Below are 18653 nucleotides of genomic sequence, written 5' to 3' on the forward strand. Positions count from 1 at the left end.
TCGTTACGCTGAGGTGAATTAAAAAGGAATTTTTACGGACTTAGTTGCGGAAATGTGATTAATAATAAAATAAGATGCTCTCTTATTGGAAAAAGTCCGATAAGGGAAACACGCGAGGAGCAACAGTTTGGATCAGTTCGTGCTTAATTGTAATTAAGCCGAAATGGAATTTTGTTTATTTTATATTTTTTTAAGAATTTTATGAGCGAATCAAAATTTCTATCAGTAATGGAGAAATTTTTGAAATCAAAACTAAACTAAAACAGGTCGCTCAACAATGCGCCAATTTTTTTGAGCGTTTTATATATTGCAAATTATATTATAAAAAAGTTATATAATCTTCTATACTGCAATAATTATTTTACGTAAACCACTGGGTCCACTATACCGCCTTAGGTAACTTAAATTTCTTAAAAAACCGTTTATTGGTTTCAGAAAATATGGTTCACAAAATATGAAAAAAATTACAAACCCGAAAATGGACAATTTTTATTAACAGACATTTTTTGTCGTACGTACTTTGGAAATTTGTAACACTTAAGACTAATGTACACAGCTGCATTATTATAGTTAAATTATTCTAATAATAATCTATTAAAAAATCAGTCAGTATTTTCCAAAAAATTTAGCCATTTTTACAACTTTTTTATAATACTACGTTGTCGCTGACTTCTTTCATTTTTATAAAAAAATCTATAGATTTTTCTGTACTGTGTACTACTGAGATTTTCATCGTAAATTTTCTATAAAATAAATTGAAACCATATCTAAAGTCTTCTTAAAATTCATTAACCAAACAATTAGGAATTTAAAAAGTAAAAAAATGCGAGAAAAACAAAAAATCTGATCAAATGGTTTAAAAAAATTCAACCCTCTAATTACTAGCTTTTAATTAATCAAAATAATAGTTATTTATTGTATGTGTTTTAGAAAGCATTTTATCCACGCAAGACTGAATAACATTCTTAAGTGGATAGAACGCGACTAAAACACGTCGCAATACAACGTTTTATCCACAATTACCAAATTAACAAAATAGAATTAATCAAAGTTAAATTTTAATTTTTTCATTATTTCACTAGTGGAATAAAGTTACTTTATTCGACTAGTGGATAATAGGTCTCTTTAGATGCTTCATAAGGGTGGATAAAACTCCAAATATAATGTGATTGTGGAAAAAAATATTTTTGCCACGCCTAAACTTCTACCACCATATGCTATAGCCCATTTAGCCCGTATGTAAATATGCTACTGACCTAAACGAGTGCTTCATTACAAAAAGAAGAAATAATAAAAACAAAATTTTTAATAGTGGATACGTAGAATGCAAAAAATTATATGTAACTAATCAAATTACAAGAAAAAAATTGCAAAATAAAATTTATCTCTTTGAATTTAAAATTTTGCAACTATGAAAAATTTGTTCTCGTATTCAAGAATAAAAAACTGTTTCTACAAGCTAATGAATAATGTAATGTTTCTTATACCATTTATATTACGCGGAGATGTATGTAAATACATACATGAGCCGTTAATGTGGTAATCTACCCTTAAGAACAATCCGATTTCGATTAAGATTATGTAGATTAGATTAGTGCGATAAAATTACCAATAAGCTACTTGCATATGTAAATATTTTAATGTATTATTTAATTTTAGGATATATTCGTGTTGTTTAAATAAATAATACTTTAATTATTATTGTTGTATTTTTTACTGTAATGCATTGATTGTACAATGTTGTATATTTGGTTGCCTACACGAACAATATTAATACATTTTACTCTCCTCTTTTGAATTTGTTTTTTTTTATGAGAATAAACGTTTATTTCAATTTTTGAATAAGTATATAGTCTTCTAAACATTTAAGTCTGTATTAGCGTGTTCGGCTAGGTATAAAATCGTATAAAATCGAGTCCAATCAAATATCCCTTATGGCATTGTTCCAAAGTTTTCAATAATCCTCCTCGTCTCGAATTATCTCCCATTACCGTCCATACATCGCATACAGCATCCCCATTAAGCTAAAGTATCTCCGTTAGTTTGATTTTCCGGGTAAAAAGCGCTCACTTCGCCCCTAATTGAAATAAAGCGACAGTCAAGCAAACTTCCTCAAATGCAATAACCGAAGCATAATGCAAATTAAATGAGTTCTTGCTCATGACTATTTCATCTCCCAATCCATTTACTAGCGGCTATCGATTTCAATTGTATATTTATAAGCGTTTGCTCTTATTTCATTCACGTTTAATTTACTTCAAGACGCGAAAAAAAAACGCGCTTATCCGATTTTCGCACCATGTGCTTGGGGCTCCTGAATCGATAATAAAGCGACGAACGTAAATATACAGAGCAACATAAACAAACCTTGAGTGAGGCGGATCCGGAGTCAGCTTCTTGGACGTCGTGTAATGTGTGCAAGTGACGACGGAACACCAAATCGCGGCGCCGGTGCACGTCGCGACGCCTTCGCGGACTGAAACGGGATTCCGGACAAGGGCATTATAAACAACGCGCAGGGCAACTGTGCGAACAGGGATTCTAAAACTGTCGGCGTTTTCCGGGAAAGTCGATGGGAAAACGAGTTTACACTCCACTCTCATTAATAATTTAAACAAGGTTTTTGCACCCTCTCTGATGATTTTTCTCATTCATGCACGATTCAAACGCAAAAAGGCATTGCCAGAGTTGAGTTCCATAGAAAACTACTTCTGTAAAATAGTGAAATGTTTCCCAAAATACTGAAAACGGTTGGAAGGCATTTAACGCTGCACTTAAGTTTTTATTGTATTTAAACAATGATTCTAAATGCAAATAACTAAAAACGATATTTTTGAAACAATCAACAATCCTATTACATAGAAAAGGTTGTTTGGGTTTAATTTACATTCACTTGATGAAATTTTACAGTTATTAATAATAGGAGTGCGAAAACACAAGCTTAAAGTTCGAGGGCTGTCTTTTACAACGAGCGTATGCGAGAACCTTAAGCGTTTTCGCATAGGTGTTATCATTTTATTTGTTGGAACATTTTAATTTAAAACAAGTTGCTATGGGGAAACGTGTTTTAAAATAGTGTTTATAATCTAGAATTCAGGTATTAAAAAGAAGGCTTAAAATGTTACCAACAAAAAAAAGGAAACATATTTAAGACACCACAAAAACGATTCAAAACATATGAAAATTAAAAATGATATATGGTTTCACATGAAATAAAAACTCATTTTATAAGTTCTGTAAACTTTTTATTAAAGATATAATATTCATATTCTTAATGAAAAGTATAACTAAATAACAAATGAACTCGATAATGTAAGAAACACTACTAACTAAATTTGTCGCCAAGAGTATCATTATTACGTCGGTTTGTCCGCATAAGCGTCTTTGAAGAAAACCAATAGCAAGGGCTTAGTTTTATTTTTGTTATCTATGTAATATTCCGCTCCTGAAACAAAACTCCGTGCAAACACTTAAACTCAAACAACATACCCAAGTTACCTTGTGGAACAATGAATATGTCATGTTTTTTATACAAATCACACTTGTCCTGTATCCCCACCTCCGCTTTTCCTTCTACAACTACGAACGACTGAAAATAACCTGGTCAGTAATGAAAACATTCAATAAAATCGTAAGGCAAAATACCATAGTGTGATTCTTAGTTTTAAATAATGGCTTTGACATTCCTCCGCTTATCTTCAACCATCCCAGTTTTACAGCTTCCGTCACAGCGTACGTGACACCAGGCAAGTTAGCGATCGGTTTGTACACCGGATTTTTGAAACTGTATCCTGTAAAATTAATAATAAAGAGAGAAATTTTTAACTACAAATTCGACTCACTAATAAGCTCATTAGTTGCTGGACAGATCATGAAATTACCGCTTGAGTCGCGTTGAGTCTCGACTACCTTTTTCAAGGAATCCCTAACTTTTTTCGCGCTGGTTTTGGTACTAGACCGTTTAGATATTCTTCCAGATATAACAGAATTTTTCTTGATACTCTCTTGTGCTTGCAACGGTGGTGAAGAAAAGACGGTGTTATGAAGTTCTTCAGAACCAATGTTCCTTGAAGTAATTTCTTCTAGTCTTACAAATGGTATTTGAGTGTTTTGTGCAACATTTTCTGCACTAACATAATCGGAGGTAATTACATTTTCTCCAACAATGTAATCACTTCTGGTTAGATTTGTCTCCGATTCAGAAACAGTCCTAGTTTCTTGACGTTTTGGGGTCTCATCTTTCTTAAGTTTCTTACTTGATTGTTTTTTAGCCGGTTTCTTAGTTTTCCTTTTCGACTTTTGAGTATTACCTTCCATTTCAACTTCCGACTCCATAATTGGTGGCATTTGAGTTATACGAGTACGCCGTTTTTGTAGTCCCGAAAGTCGAAATGAACATTCAGGCGTTACTTGTGATATATGCCTTACCGCCGTTGCGACTTTATCTATAAGAAAACTATTCAAAACAGAGAAAAAATGTGATTAGGTTTTACAATATCTGTCCCTTTCAGTGCATAGGATGTAACCAGCTGAATTAATCTTTGTTTGTTTTCGTTGCCTTCCCGATCTCCTTTGCATACCTAAAATACACAGTGACTTAAAAAATACAAAACAATTTTAAACTGACATCCTGTTGTGTCGTCAGTTGTCGTTTCAGTAATTCCTGTTGTACTTTGGGCTTCAGACTTCGTTGTAGAACGTTTTGTCTGCTTTTTTCCCTTTTTATTTTGTGTTTTCCTCGCTGTACTTTTTTCAGCTGATTTATTAACGCTATCTAAAAATAAGTACAGTAGGTTTCGCAACCACAAAAACGAGTTTCACAAGCAACTTACTATTTAGTGATGGTTTCTGTTGCAAATTGTCCAGATTCGGTGCACCGAAATTAGTATCCTGATTATTTGATTCAAAAAATGCTTCAACTTCGCGTGACGTTTCTTCATCACTATTAGTCATTACGTCTATAAATGAAAATGCAAATAATTTTTTCATGAAAAATACAATTTTCAGAGTTTCAAAAAATATGCAGGGTGTTTCAGCGACTTCAAAAAATTCGTTACTGAACTTAAATGTGAGATTTATTTCCCAAAGCCGTAGATACTAACCCAAAAATTATTTTCAAATATATAATTTTCGAAAAAATATTTAAGAATTTTAAGAAACCTCTTAATTTTTTTATTTTCTTAGTTGCAAAAAACTAAAACGAAATGATATCCTTAAAGCTAGAACTTTCTTCTTTAAAGTGGTGGACCCTTATCTAGGGTTCTTAGTTTTTGAATACTAATAAATTTTTAAATAAAGCGTGTTTTCGTTAAAAAATATATTTCAAAAACTAAGCAAACTCGATCATTAAAAGTTTAGGTTAAAATCATCAGTTTTTAAAACTATATTCACAAACGCAAAAAATATGGGGTGTCCCATTAGCTGTCACAATTAGCTATTATATACATAAGTAATTTTACTCATGCACTTCAAAGAAATAATACTCATGTAATTTATACTTTCAATTAGATATCTACTCATTAAAAACTATTTTACAGTTTTATCAACCTTTTTTAAAAAAAATTAATCGGTAAAATGCGACGTTGGCGTTTTTATAGTTTTGAAACAGCTTGTAGGTAGCTCATTTCCGAAACAGTCTTTAATTTCGAAAATAATTTATATGAGTCAAGGGATTAGTATTTTGGGCTTTCTAACATTTAATGGTCAATAAAAGATTTTTTCTCTTCATTGAGTCACCCTGCAGTTATAAAACCCACACTGACCTAATCCTGATTCCAAAATATGTATATTGTCTACATTTCTTAGTTGTTGTTTTTGTGTTCCTGCTGGCTTTTTACTATTTTTTTGTGTAGCACTTGCATGTACGACCGCCTTAACTGACACTCTTTGCGATTCATCGGAACCACTGTCATCAGTGACACTGTGTTCCTTATTTTTATTTGCAAGACACTTTACTATTGCTTTTTGTTTTTTTGATGGACTTGCGTTCTGTTTCTTTTTTTCTGTCTTTAAATTTTGCCCTGATTTCTTTCCCTTCTCCAAATATTCCATTTCTTTCATCGAACTTTCACCAAATAAGTCATTTCTCCAGTTATTTGTATTTGTACCATATGACACCATTTCTCCATCGTCTTGTGTCATATTTTGCTTGCCACTCTTGGAATCGTTTATATCTGATCTTCTTAGTTTTTTGAGCGGACTTTCAGTCCTATCCCGTTTCTTCTGTCCTTTCCGTGTACTCTCAACCTTTTTATTTTCCTCGTTCAAAAAACGTTCAGTTAATAGTTCACTATTAGACGTCACTTCTTGAAAATGATTAGCGTCTAGTACGTTATGTTTCGTCTGTGATTTAGTTGGACTTCGGCTTTGTCTCTTTTTATTTTTAACTCCTGGATTCTCTTCTGGTTCCTTTATTAAAGTTTCAACCCTTTCTTTTTCCTTTCCCTTTGCCCTACTTTTCATCCGTCCTCGGTCCGCCGTTTGAGGTACTTCACTTGCAACTGAACTATTCATACTTCTTTCATCCAGCTTTAGTTTACTCTGCTTTGCGTTTTTCGTTGCATTCTTCAAAAATCTTCCCGAACCCCTTTTCAACTTCTTTTTATTAACGAAAACTTTGGGTTTCGGGCGCATTTTCGGTAGGAAAGTGTCATCAAAAGACTCCTCATCGGAACTTCCAAACGCTAGTAAAGAATTTGCATTTAACGCAACATTTTCGTGAGGTACAATCGTCGCTCGCCATGGTACTCCAGTATCAATTCTCGAAAAATTCTCCATTCGGGATTCCACAGGCGGTCTCTTCAAAAAATTGTCTTCTAACTTGTCGATCAAATCTGCGAGCCTCTTCTCCGTGACCATTTTCTCAAAATCGAGTTCTTCACTCCTAGAGAATGAAAGATCACAGTTGGATCTCCTGCTCCTTGACAGCTTTTTCGCCCCCGCTAGTGAATTATTATTGGAAGTTTGCACCATTTTATCAGTGGTTTCGAAAATATTTGCGTTTTTCCGAGACATTGTCGAGGCATTTTTATCCAAGCGCTGGTTGTTGACCACAGGTTCGGCGCGAAGAGACGCCGCAATATTCTCGTTGCTTCGGTGTAACGACAACACAAGGTTTTCCAAGCGCTGGCTTCTGATCGAAGTGTCGAGCTCAGACACCGAATTCGCATCGTCGTCGTAGGTTGACGACACCGCGATCGGTGTCGATATTTTTGCTTTGAAGAGATTGGTACGTGAGTTCGCTGATGTGCTCGCTTTCGCCGGTTTGGTTGCGTTGCCCGGTTTGACGACGGTAATGGGTGACACTGAATTACTGGCATTCGGAAGAAAGTTTTTGTGCCGACTAAATGGCATTGGGGTACTGCTCACAACTGAAGATTTTGGTTGCGAGCGAGCCAGGTCTCGGTCCAACATCGAGGGGCGCAATTTGCATTGTCTGTTTGCCTCATTTTTTGAAAAAAGATTTGGACCCTTGGACGATTTCTTTAGTTCGTGGATTAGATTTCGCTGAAACAGAAACCAATAATTTTATTGTCAACATCTAACTTTTTGATAATTTGATGACTCTCCATAGTTTTATAAATTATTCAGAGTAATAATAATAATAATAATAATAATGATTGGAATCACCAAAAATCATTAGAAAAATTGGTGCAGACCTAGTCGAAATGTCGCACGACGTAATTTCCCCAACTTTAATCCTTGTAAAATTCGGAAAACCTTTCGGAATGTCTCCATATACGTGCACAAGTTTGCGAAACTTACAAACTCTTAAAGTGACTTTCGCAAATATAATTATACCACTAGGTAGGTATTTTTTTGCCTTCAATTAGTTCCCGTACTACCAGTAATTTTAGTTGTTTCGACTACAATGTGCGTTTGTTACAACCATTTGCTCGTCGTTGATGACAAATTACTAAAAACTCCGGAGCGTACACTGCAAACGATTCTAACCGGATTCAAAATCACTGGAACTGTCCTAATTCTGATTCTAATGATACGAAAACAAACGAATTTAGTTTTATCTTTGTGACGGTTGAAATCATTCGATCGAAAAATGGCACAGTTGGGAGAAACACCGTCATACTTTTCACACGAGATTTTTGTTAGCTTATGTTGTTTTTTGATTATTTTCACCCAAATAGTTTATGTACTGTCTTTGCATTATTTCCTGAAACGAAATATTGCGCAAGCCGTTTGTTATTTTTTCTCTCAAGGTTACCACTTTGTAGTAATCGCAATTTGTGTCATTTATTTAGATTACTTTTGCTTGATTTTGGGACGAAAGATCGATTTTGTTGTAAATTTGACCAAAAAACTGCTACAAACAGACCGAAAGACTGCGCTAAGTGTGCTTGTTTTAATTTCGGGGATGCATACTGACTTGTATAAAGCTACCAAACATTTTAACCGAATGATTTCCATTTTTTGAAAAAAGGTTTGGACCGTTGGACGATTTTTTTATTTTTAATCCGTGGATTAGATTTCGCTGAAACAGAAACCAATAATTTTATTGTCAACATCTAACTTTTTGATAATTTGATTACTCTCCATATTTTTATAAATTATTCAAAGAGTAATAATAATAATAACAATGACTGGAAACACCAAAAATCATTAGAAAAATTGGTGCAGACCTAGTCGAAATGTCGCACGACGTAATTGCCCCAACTTTAATCCTTGTAAAATTCGGAAAACCTTTCGGAATGTCTCCATATACGTGCAAAAGTTTGCGAAACTTACAAACTCTTAAAGTGACTTTCGCAAATATAATTATACCACTAGGTAGGTATTTTTTGCCTTCATTTAGTTCCCGCACTACCAGTTATTTTAGTTGTTTCGACTACAATGTGCGTTTGTTACAACCATTTGCTCGTCGTTGATGACAAATTACTAAAAACTCCGGAGCGTACACTGCAAACGATTCTAACCGGATTCAAAATCACTGGAACTGTCCTAATTCTGATTCTAATGATACGAAAACAAACGAATTTAGTTTTATCTTTGCGACGGTTGAAATCATTCGATCGAAAAATGGCACAGTTGGGAGAAACACCGTCATATTTTTCACACGAGATTTTTGTTTGCTTGTGTTGTTTTTTTATTATTTTCACCCAAATAGTTTATGTACTGTCTTTGCATTATTTCCTAAAACGAAATATTGAGCAAGCCGTTTGTTATTTTTTCTCTCAAGGTTACCACTTCGTAGTAATCGCAATTTGTGTCATTTATTTAGATTACTTTTGCTTGATTTTGGGACGAAAGGTCGATTTTGTCGTAAATCTGACGAAAAAACTGCCACAAAAAGACCGAAAGACTGCGCTAAGTATGCTTGTTTTAATTTCGGGGATGTACACTGACTTGTACAAAGCTACCAAACATTTTAATCGAATGATTTCCATTCCGATTCTTGTTCTAACTCTCGGTGATATTCTCGGAGGAATCGCCATTTTAAACCTGATTTATCACAAAGATGAAGACGTTATGGATTGTATAATCTTGGGCATTTATGCACTACAAGTTTTTGCCACACTACTACCGCCAATGTACGTTAAAAAAAACGTAAGTAACGATCTATAGAGAAAAATGAAAAGCAATTTTGTAATATTGTAGTCTACAAAAATTGCAAAAATTTTGGCAGGAAACGAAATGTTTGATCAGGATACAAAATTAGAAAAAGCGGTACCTAACTCTGAGGACCGGTTTATAGAAGCGTAATTAATTTAATTGGCAATTAAGTGATCAGTCACGTGACCACGTGACCAAATTGAAGCAGTTCGGTTGGTGCATTAGCGTTGTTAACTTTAACAACGCAATTAATTTTAATTGAGCTATCTATAAACCGGCTCTTAGATTTTGTTCGATTTATTAATTAAAATTTCTAGAGAGCTGTCCTCCTCTATCAAATTTTACATCAACCAATCGAAATGACAGTTTGTGGTTTATTTCCCATGTCTATGTCGGCTTTATCTGAGGTACGTCCAGTAAAATCTTTATTTTCGCATTAAAACTTTATTTACAAAAATCAATGCAAATCTTGTTTCTCTTGAACCATGTGAAGTAACGCATTTATAAGCGTGTAATTTTGTTTTTGCGACTCAATTCCTCTTTTCCTCTCTTCAATCTCCATTTTTAGCTTTTGTTCCTGATAATTCTTCTCCATTTGAAATTTCTTCTCTTCCAGCTTCATTTGCGCCTCCTGTAGCGCGATCTTCCTTTCCTCCAACGCCAACTTTTTCTCCTCCAACTGCAACTCCCTCAACCTAATGCTTCTTTCGCTTTGCTGTTTCTCGCGCAAAAACTGTAAACTGGAGTTTTTCAACGGCTGCCCGCACGGTCTTTTCACCGCACGCCTCTGTTCCAATAACGTTGAAACATTTTGTTGCGTTCCTTCTCCGTCGCTAGAATTCGTCGATTCGTTCTCTTTTTTGATATCGACTTCGGCCAAAACCGACTGTTGAACTTCATTGTGTTTAAATTTCGGCACGTTTTTCGTCTTAAACCCTCGCGACATTTCCCTAATTTGCAACAAAAGTTGTTCTTTTTCGTCAGACTGTTCTTCCGTCGCAGACCTGCACACATCTTGCTACAAAATCGCTCAAGAAAGTCTTTCTACTCACTTTCGTAGATTGGCTCTGTCGTCTTTTGCCAACAGAGCCAATAAATACTCGACATGGTCTTTAACTGCGCGCACCGTAAACGCCTTCTCGGTTACGTTGACGACGATTTCGCGAATTTCCTTCCATCGTTCGTGTTTCTCGTACGGATTTTGGTGTAGAACTTCACGTAAAAGCACCAAATCGTCGAATATTGTGAATCTTAACCTCTCCGGTTTCGACATTTTTTACGTGATAAGCCGCACTGGGAGTCAGCTCTACGCGCACGCTAAAAATACCGTAACCACCGCGCCAGGGTCATGCATTTTACGGTATTTCTAAAATCGACACAAAAACACATGCGATCTAAAAACAGATCGCCACCTCTTTATTAAAACAAAAATTTAAAAAAAAACGCTTTGTCTTTTTATTTATAAATCGTTACTTCTTATAAAAAACTAAGATGTGCCGATACTTTAAGAATTACAACGAATCAACGATAAAATTATTGTTTATTAATACATTGCAAAGAAATTTCTTCTTTTTAAGGATCTCTGTACCGGGTCCGACGACCTTATCGCGCATCTAAGAAAATCGCTATTTATAATCAAATAAAAACTATTTGCATTTTACACGCCTGACTGTACATTTGAAAAGTACTCGTATCTCTATAATTTTTTCATAATTTTTCACTTACAGACAAAGACAAGAATTACAAAAAAGTAATTCCCGACCAAAAAGTCAAATTCTGAATTTTATACTAAACCTAATCACTTCAGATAATTGTTTACGAAATTAGCGAAAAAAAATACTAATCAGTAGTAATCAGATTTTGAATTAAGCGCACATTTACATTTTAATTTTGATAGTTATTAATAATATGAGTGCGAAAACACAAGATTAAAGTTCGAGGGCTGTCGTTATGCAACGAGCGTATGCGAGTTCCATACCTAGAGACTCCCGACAAGTTTAAGCGTTTTCGTATTACTGTTTTTTTAAATTATGTTGTTGGAAGATTTTAATTTAAAACACGTTGCTATCGGAACGTGTTTCAAAAAAAGTGTTAATAATCTAGAATTCACATAATCTAGAATTCACATTTAAAAAGGAAGCTTAAAATGTTACCAACAAAAAAAATATTTTTATTTATAAGTTGCTACTTGTGGCGTGGTAAATTTAGGTGAATTAGGTGTGTACTGTAATTGGGATAAGATTGTAAAAGGTTTCATTGGGATATTGCATCAATTTTTGATAATTTTATTGCATGACTGTAAATAAGGGGCTTCAAAAAGGTCGGCAACTAGTAAGTGATCACTTTGTTAACAAATTACACCTTCTTCTAATCACGCGTCTGGTTTGCGTTTAAATAAAAAAGGCCGCTTATTAAACCACCAAGTAAAAATTTATAATTCTCAGGCTAGCAGGTAGGGATCACTTACGTCCGGTATTTCAGTGCTTGGGTAAAATCTATGGTAACTAACCTATGCTAAATCTTACCCAAGGTTTTAACCTTGAATGCGTAATTCAGTACTTTAGTAGAAATTGGGTTAAATTTTCAACTTTTTGGCCATAAAAGTAGGGATCTGTTTTTGATTTCTTGGTGATTTTTTTATTATTCCTAAAAATGCAATAGATATCCACAGTACTAATGTTTCATATTGAATAATTACTACGCTACCAAAACACAGCCAAAAAGTGGCAAAATTGCGTGATATCTAATAATAAAATATAAATATAAATAAATAAATATACAAACTCTGTGGGGCGAAGTCTAGTCGAAGACTATTCAACTCAAGCCCAAAAAAAAAAAGAAATATAAAAAATATTAAACAATAAGAAAAATAAAACAAGTAATATAAATAACTTCAGAAAGGTACTAAACTGAGGCAGAGTATTATGACGAATGTTGACATTATGAAAGCTATTTCTAAATCTAATTTTTTTTCTAAGGTAGAATGGAGACGAAGTTGTCATAAGTTTAAACATAAATGTACCCCATCTCGCGAAAAAATTAGGTTAGAAAAGTAAGGACACTTATGATTAACATGAATAACCCTGAAAAAAGTTGGTAACCCTATACATTTCTTTCGGTAAAGATTCTAAACTTGGTTAATTGATAGCCAGACACTGAAATACGTCAAGCCAGGAAATAAATTGGTAACCAAAATATCTTTGGTTTAACCATGGGTTTAACCATCAACTGAAATACCGGACGTTAGTCAAAAAACTTTCTAGTTAAATTAACAGTTAGTGCCCAAAAACTCAGAAAACTGCTGCGACTTTATGTATTGACAAAAAAAAATCGAGAGTGGCCCTTATCATTGTAACAGGCTGGTGTGTAAAATTTTAGAATTTTATTAGAAGTCGCAATTTTCTTGGGTGCGCGATAAAGTTCCCGGTACCGATACAACCACATTTTTTTTCAGCAAGTTGGACTTTGTATTTCGATCATATTTTTCTTAAACCAAATAACGGAATTTTAACTTGGACAAAAGTTATTGCCTGCAAACTCTTTTTTGGTTTTTAAACTTCGATTTATAAACAACACATTACTACAATAAATCATTCACTGTAATCAATGTTTTATTAATTCCAATCCAATTTCCCACTAAACGACAAATCTTTCATTCAATTACCGAATTACCCTTATCAAAACAATATCGCAACGTTTGTTAGTATTCATTCGTTCCCATCATGTATCACTACTACTACGAATACTTAAAATCTTCCCGCTACCTCCGAATTTTCTGCACCCTTCCTGTCACCTACGACAAAAACCGCAAACCTAGACCCAGATTTCGTCCTTTTCCCTTTTTATGGTTTTACGCTTTTGCTTTGGTTTTCCAGTTTTTGATTATGTCATTCGCAGCGACTCATATAATTTTGGAACTCCGTACCGAAAAAGTGACGAAAGTTGCTGTAAAATTAGTAAAAATTGCTGTCACTCTTGATATTCTTGTTGTTGTTTACAAAAGCAGAAACAAATTTGTTAATTGTATGAATTCGGTATTGTACTACGAGGAACAAGCGGAAAAAAACAACATAGTGATGCGATACCGGTAGTAAGAGAGATGGGTTATAATTTTTTTACTGTCGTTTTTAGCTCTTTGAGAATTCTCCTCCTCATGAAAAAAGTCATGGTTTTGAGCACTTCTTTCATAGGAAACCTAAGCTGTTTCATGACAGGCAATACGTACATTTCTTGCGTTGTCTCTTTCATTACTTACAACGTGACCTATCTTATTTCGTCAATTGTACTGACTCAGTTTTGCGGCTTGATTTTGGTTGCACGACAACACTTAATTTTCGTAAACCGGGCATTATTTAACTTATCAAAAGACCCGCAGCAAGCAATAGAAAAAATGAACGAATTGATGACCTATCACTTCGAAGTCTGCGACATGACTATCAAGATAAATCAAGCGTTTTCCGCACACTTGCTTCTGATAATTGTCCGCACTTTTGTGGAATTTTTCAATTCCTTGCACTCTATTGTTAAAGAAAAGTCGCATTTGCTGGTCATGTACGACTTTTTCTGGAGCACTTGTGCGATTTTCGAATTCATTTTTATGCTGTTTGCCTGCAAACGCGCCACTGAAACAGTAATAAAACTAGGTTCGTTCGTATTGCGATTTTTGATCAAACGTTGGTTGCAGTGCTCGAGGACCGGCCGGATTTTGAACCTTTTGCAAACCCACAATAACAATAAGTTAAATTTGCTTGTATAAAATGATAAAATGCTCAATGAAAGTCGCCTAACTAACGTTTTGCTTTCAGCGGAACGTCTTTTTGCTACAGATTAGACACAAACACGTAACGTTTTCGGCCAACAGCTTGTTTTCCATTGATAACAAAATGTTCTTACATGTAGGTATGTTATAAAAAACGGTGTTCTGTCTATAAATGTTATGGTTTTAGTTGATCAGTACCAGTGTGGCGTACCTCCTTATCATAATACAGTTTGAGAAAGAGTAAACAAACTTACACAAAAATTCTGAAAGTGGCTGGCAGTCAACGTGCAATCCCCAGTGTTGGCACTAGACCTGAAAATTTATAAAACGCTTATAATAGGGAGAAACATCAAAATATCAGTGTTTTTTCTTTAGAGGCGGTTAGATTTGTTCGTTATTTTTGAGGTTATGAAGCAACAAGAAAGAAACAATGTAATTACCGGTCTTGTTCCTCCATGTCTGGATCACTCACAGTTTAATTATAATAGCACGATAAAAAGTAAATTAATTTTCTCTCATTCAATAAAGGTTTGAAGCTTCAAGCTTCGAATTTACAACGCTCTATATGACGCGCATGTCTAATAATTCGAATTTGTGTCAGAATCAAGAATCACCAGACAACCGACAGTTAACATTTAAGAAAATTGTTGTTTTTACTTTGTAGGCACAACAAAATAACTGTGGTAATACAATATTGTCAAAATAACATTGAACTTTGCTTAACGTTGTTGTATTTGCACCTTTTAAAGTTTTTAACGCTTGTAAACACACAAATTATGTTAGGCAACCACTTATACACTAAAGTTTGAAGAGTCGTTTGTTTTCTGTTTTATTCCTAATTAATTTAAAAAAACTATCCAGGCGTCAATAACTCTTAAGTGTTTTAACAGTTTTAATAATGCGAGTGCAAAAACACAAGCTTAATACTTGAGGGCTGTCGTTATACAACCAGCGTATGCGAGTTGCATACCAAGACACCTGAGAACTTAAGCGTTTTCGTATGAGTGTTTTTAAATTTTTTTTGTTGTAACATTTTAATTTAAAACACGCTGCTATGGGAAGCGTGAAATCGTGAAAACACGTTGCTATCGGAAACGAAATATATATTAAAAAAAGGCTCAAAATGTTACCAACAAAAAATTTATTAATCTGTTGATGTTTTTCCATTTACAAAACAGAAAACAAATCAAGTAAAAATATTTTAATTTCTTCAGTATAACAATATCCATAATACAATTTTGTAAACACAAACAGGTGAGAACTGGCAACTAATCTCAAAAAGAACACGGAATGCAATCAGCCCTCCTCGTCAACGATCAACTCCTCCAGAATCCTATTCACTTGTTCAACGAGTTGTTCATTTTCCAAAACAACTTCGTTCAAATCACAACATTCCCTCCTATACTCATTCAGACACATTTTCAACTTTTGGTTATTCGAATTCTTCATCTTCTTGCTCGAACTATCAGTCGCGTCCTGTTCCAACAATTTCTTCACTTGTTCCAAATACTCCTCATTTTTAATAAACATCTCCAACTCAAACTTCTTCAAATTGGCGTCATAATTCAAAACGTCCCTTTTCAAAATCATCATTTGCAAATAAACCGTTTGGGCAATTTTATACCAATCGCCCAAATTCTCCGCCAATTGCACATACTGCGGAAACACCTCCTTCTGCAGCAAAACCTTGATCCGATTAATCGTGTGCGTGATTTTGATGCGTTCCAAAATATGGAACTGCTCGTCGTTGTACGAAAGCGTCCGCGTGGCGCGATCTCGCACGAGGTGCTGCCACGAGTCCCTCAATCGCTCCACTTCGGTGCGGGCCCTTTCGGCCGCTCGGGACTTCACCGGACTCTTCAACGGCCGACTTGACACGTCCCACTCCGATTGCAACGTGTTCTCGATCACGTGGCTCTGGTTCAGTTGCATGATTTTTTTCGCCGTTTCCGAGACAAAACTCTCGCTGAGGTGTTTCAACTCGTCGGCGTAGACCACTTGGTGGATATTGCTAAACTTGAAGGCGGCAATTTTTTGCGATGATTCCAGGAAATGAGCAGTCTTTTTATGAATCGTGGTTTTCTCTAGGAGATGTAACGATTCTTGGTTCATTTCTCTGAGTTCCTTGTTTATGTATTGCACGAAATTTTCAACACAGTTGTTGAAATGGGAGCAAGCGAGTGAATATTTTTCGATTCGGCGTTTGCAGAGGTAGCCGATACTACAGGCGTTTTTTGCCTGCGCTGCGTCGCTTTCAACCGAAGTCACATTACTAAATTCGGTAAATTTCGGTAAATTCTGCTCGGGGATTACCGTCACGTTGTTGTTTTCTTTATTAAACAGGAATAAAGGTTCGTCTTCTTTTGTTTCAGGGTAACCCCCGGCTCGACTATTTTCTTCCACTAAGTCGGTGAATAAATTTGATTTAAGGAGCAAGATTTGATTTTCAAGCGATACTTCAGTCTGTTCGTTTATGTAATTCTGTAGGTGATTGTAGCTTTCGTCGGGATGAATGTAAACCTTGATGAGCTGTGCTTTGTTCACGTGAAAAATATTAACGATTTTTCGCGATAACATGTCAGTGACTTCGGTGAAAAAGCGCTCAAACGTCCAAATTTTTTTCGTGTCAGCTTCTAATAAACCGGCCAATAACGGCGTGATTATTTTTTTTAAACCCGGACTTAATTGGCAACTTTCTGGCAACGTTTTGCGCCACTCAATTTGACCATCTTCAGTGACCTGTATTCCGGAAATAACGCCACTTGCTTTTTTCGTCGTTATTAAATGCATCGTTTCCTTGTTTTTGCGGCCCCCGTATGGACGGAATGGAAGATTTCCGGTGGCGACATGATACAAAGTGACTCCGATTGACCACAAGTCAATTGTGGCGCCAAAAGTTTTATTGACGTGTTTCCGTAATACTGCGCGTTCGTAGAGATCAGGGTGTAAGTATTCTTCGGTGCCATATAATGACTGGAAATGTTGGCCCTCGGGGAGTTCTCGGGCAGCTCCAAAGTCGGTCAACTTGTACACAGTCCGGCCGTCATCACAGATAAATTTCATTATGTTACCTGGGGAAACAAAATGCAAATGTCGAAAATGTAACAAATGAGAAGAACTTAAAATAGAAAGTTTCACTTTTCATAGCCAACATGGCACATCTTTATTATTTTTGATTTTGATAAATCATCCAATAGAGTAATGACTACGGAAGACTAACTTAGAAGACGAAACTAACACTATATTTCTATCTTTAATGGTTTAAGTATAAATTAACTTTCCAAAACTTGACCACCGGCAAAATAAAGTAAATCCGTCACTTGAGCGTCTTTGAAAGACTTTTGGGGCCTAAATGGTTGACGATAGAGATATGACCTAGCAGACATTTTTGTAGGAAATTTAATTCTCTACAATTTCCTTCCCAACAATTTTCCTGCATCTGTAACCGTATTCACAGAATTTTTATATTTATATTTTTATAGAGCAGTGCAAAATGGTAAAAGTTAAATTAAATATATATAGTTTAAGATAAAAGTTTTGCATATGTTTATGTCTTACTATTGAGATATTAAAGCTCTATCTGGCTGTATTTTTTGTTAATGTTATCGAGGACGGGAACATTTTATTTGTACGCCGTTTCAAATCCTAATCTTTAGATATCCTTAGTAATGACTAAAAATAGATATTAGTCATTGAAAACCCGGGAACGCGCCATTACCTGGCTTTAAATCCCGGTGGACCAGGTTATTATCCCGGAGGTGCTTCATCCCGGCGGACAAGTCCTGGAGCACCTTCAGGAACTCATTTTCGGCTAGTCCGTACGTGTTCTCCGGGTCGTCCAAAATGTTGAAAAGACTTCCCCCCGTACACAGTTCCATCACAATAACCTTTCCACGGTTTTCCTGTTCTTCCTCAATGGCCAAAAGTTTGACGATATTTTCATGTTTCACTTTCTGGAGCACTTCGAATTCGCGCATTTGCACGTCGTGGGGGCGCAAGTGGCTCATTTGATTGAAAGTTTTCACCGCGACAGGTTCACCATTGATTTTGTTTACGCCTTGGTAGACAGCCCCGGTGGCCCCCTTGCCCAAGACACTCGTTGTCGACCAGACGTAATTCTGAGATCCGCGTAAAAACGACATTTTGGGGGCCGATATTTGGGTCACATGCTTTCTCACATCGGTGAATTACCGAAATTTCACAAAAAATTAACTTGAAATGTTTCGTCAGCTGTATTTGTGTCACAGCAATGAAGCCAACAATGGCAGCGAAAAGTTACTAAATGACAGTGGCGTAGCACCCACTTTTCTCCAGGGGATAATGAAAA

At 35.4% G+C, this 18653-nt stretch overlaps 4 protein-coding genes and 1 non-coding gene across 10 annotated transcripts in view; 1 reads left to right on the forward strand and 4 right to left on the reverse strand.

Annotated features, from left to right (window-relative positions):
• Positions 1–2510, reverse strand: part of LOC100142047 (inaD-like protein) — a 69717-nt gene extending 67207 nt beyond the window's left edge. For 3 of the 6 annotated variants that reach the window (XM_015981810.2, XM_015981811.2, XM_015981809.2), the window contains exon 1: positions 2368–2508. The gene's annotated coding sequence lies outside the window, so the exon portion shown is untranslated. Of the gene's footprint in view, positions 1–2367 lie in introns of all 6 variants that reach the window. The other 3 variants (XR_001575165.2, XM_064355732.1, XM_015981812.2) reach the window with 2 other exon arrangements.
• Positions 2511–3223: 713 nt separating this feature from the next.
• Positions 3224–14935, reverse strand: LOC103313626 (uncharacterized). The gene is made up of 10 exons (XM_008197376.3): positions 14767–14935; positions 14581–14638; positions 5763–7506; positions 4833–4958; positions 4628–4774; positions 4494–4580; positions 3843–4445; positions 3646–3791; positions 3499–3589; positions 3224–3445 (listed from the first exon to the last, which is right to left on the reverse strand). Exons 1-10 carry the CDS (start codon positions 14781–14783, stop codon positions 3357–3359), a joined length of 3108 nt encoding a protein of 1035 aa, XP_008195598.2. The 5' UTR covers positions 14784–14935; the 3' UTR covers positions 3224–3356.
• On the reverse strand, positions 9980–10913 carry LOC107398335 (trichohyalin). Its single transcript, XM_015982108.2, has 2 exons — positions 10620–10913; positions 9980–10571 (listed from the first exon to the last, which is right to left on the reverse strand). The coding sequence occupies exons 1-2, from the start codon at positions 10838–10840 to the stop codon at positions 10025–10027; spliced, it is 768 nt and encodes a 255-aa protein (XP_015837594.2). The 5' UTR covers positions 10841–10913; the 3' UTR covers positions 9980–10024.
• LOC107398336 (uncharacterized) lies at positions 13755–14771 on the forward strand. The gene is made up of 4 exons (XR_010333631.1): positions 13755–14197; positions 14252–14317; positions 14373–14462; positions 14514–14771. It is a non-coding gene; the product is annotated as an uncharacterized LOC107398336 (transcript).
• A 577-nt stretch (positions 14936–15512) lies between the features above and the next one.
• LOC658218 (IKK epsilon) lies at positions 15513–18594 on the reverse strand. Its single transcript, XM_964625.5, has 2 exons — positions 18045–18594; positions 15513–17397 (listed from the first exon to the last, which is right to left on the reverse strand). Exons 1-2 carry the CDS (start codon positions 18466–18468, stop codon positions 15623–15625), a joined length of 2199 nt encoding a protein of 732 aa, XP_969718.3. The 5' UTR covers positions 18469–18594; the 3' UTR covers positions 15513–15622.
• Between the last annotated feature and the right edge of the window lie 59 nt (positions 18595–18653).

This window comes from Tribolium castaneum, chromosome 3 (assembly GCF_031307605.1).
Source record: "Tribolium castaneum strain GA2 chromosome 3, icTriCast1.1, whole genome shotgun sequence".
Lineage (NCBI taxonomy): Eukaryota > Metazoa > Arthropoda > Insecta > Coleoptera > Tenebrionidae > Tribolium > Tribolium castaneum.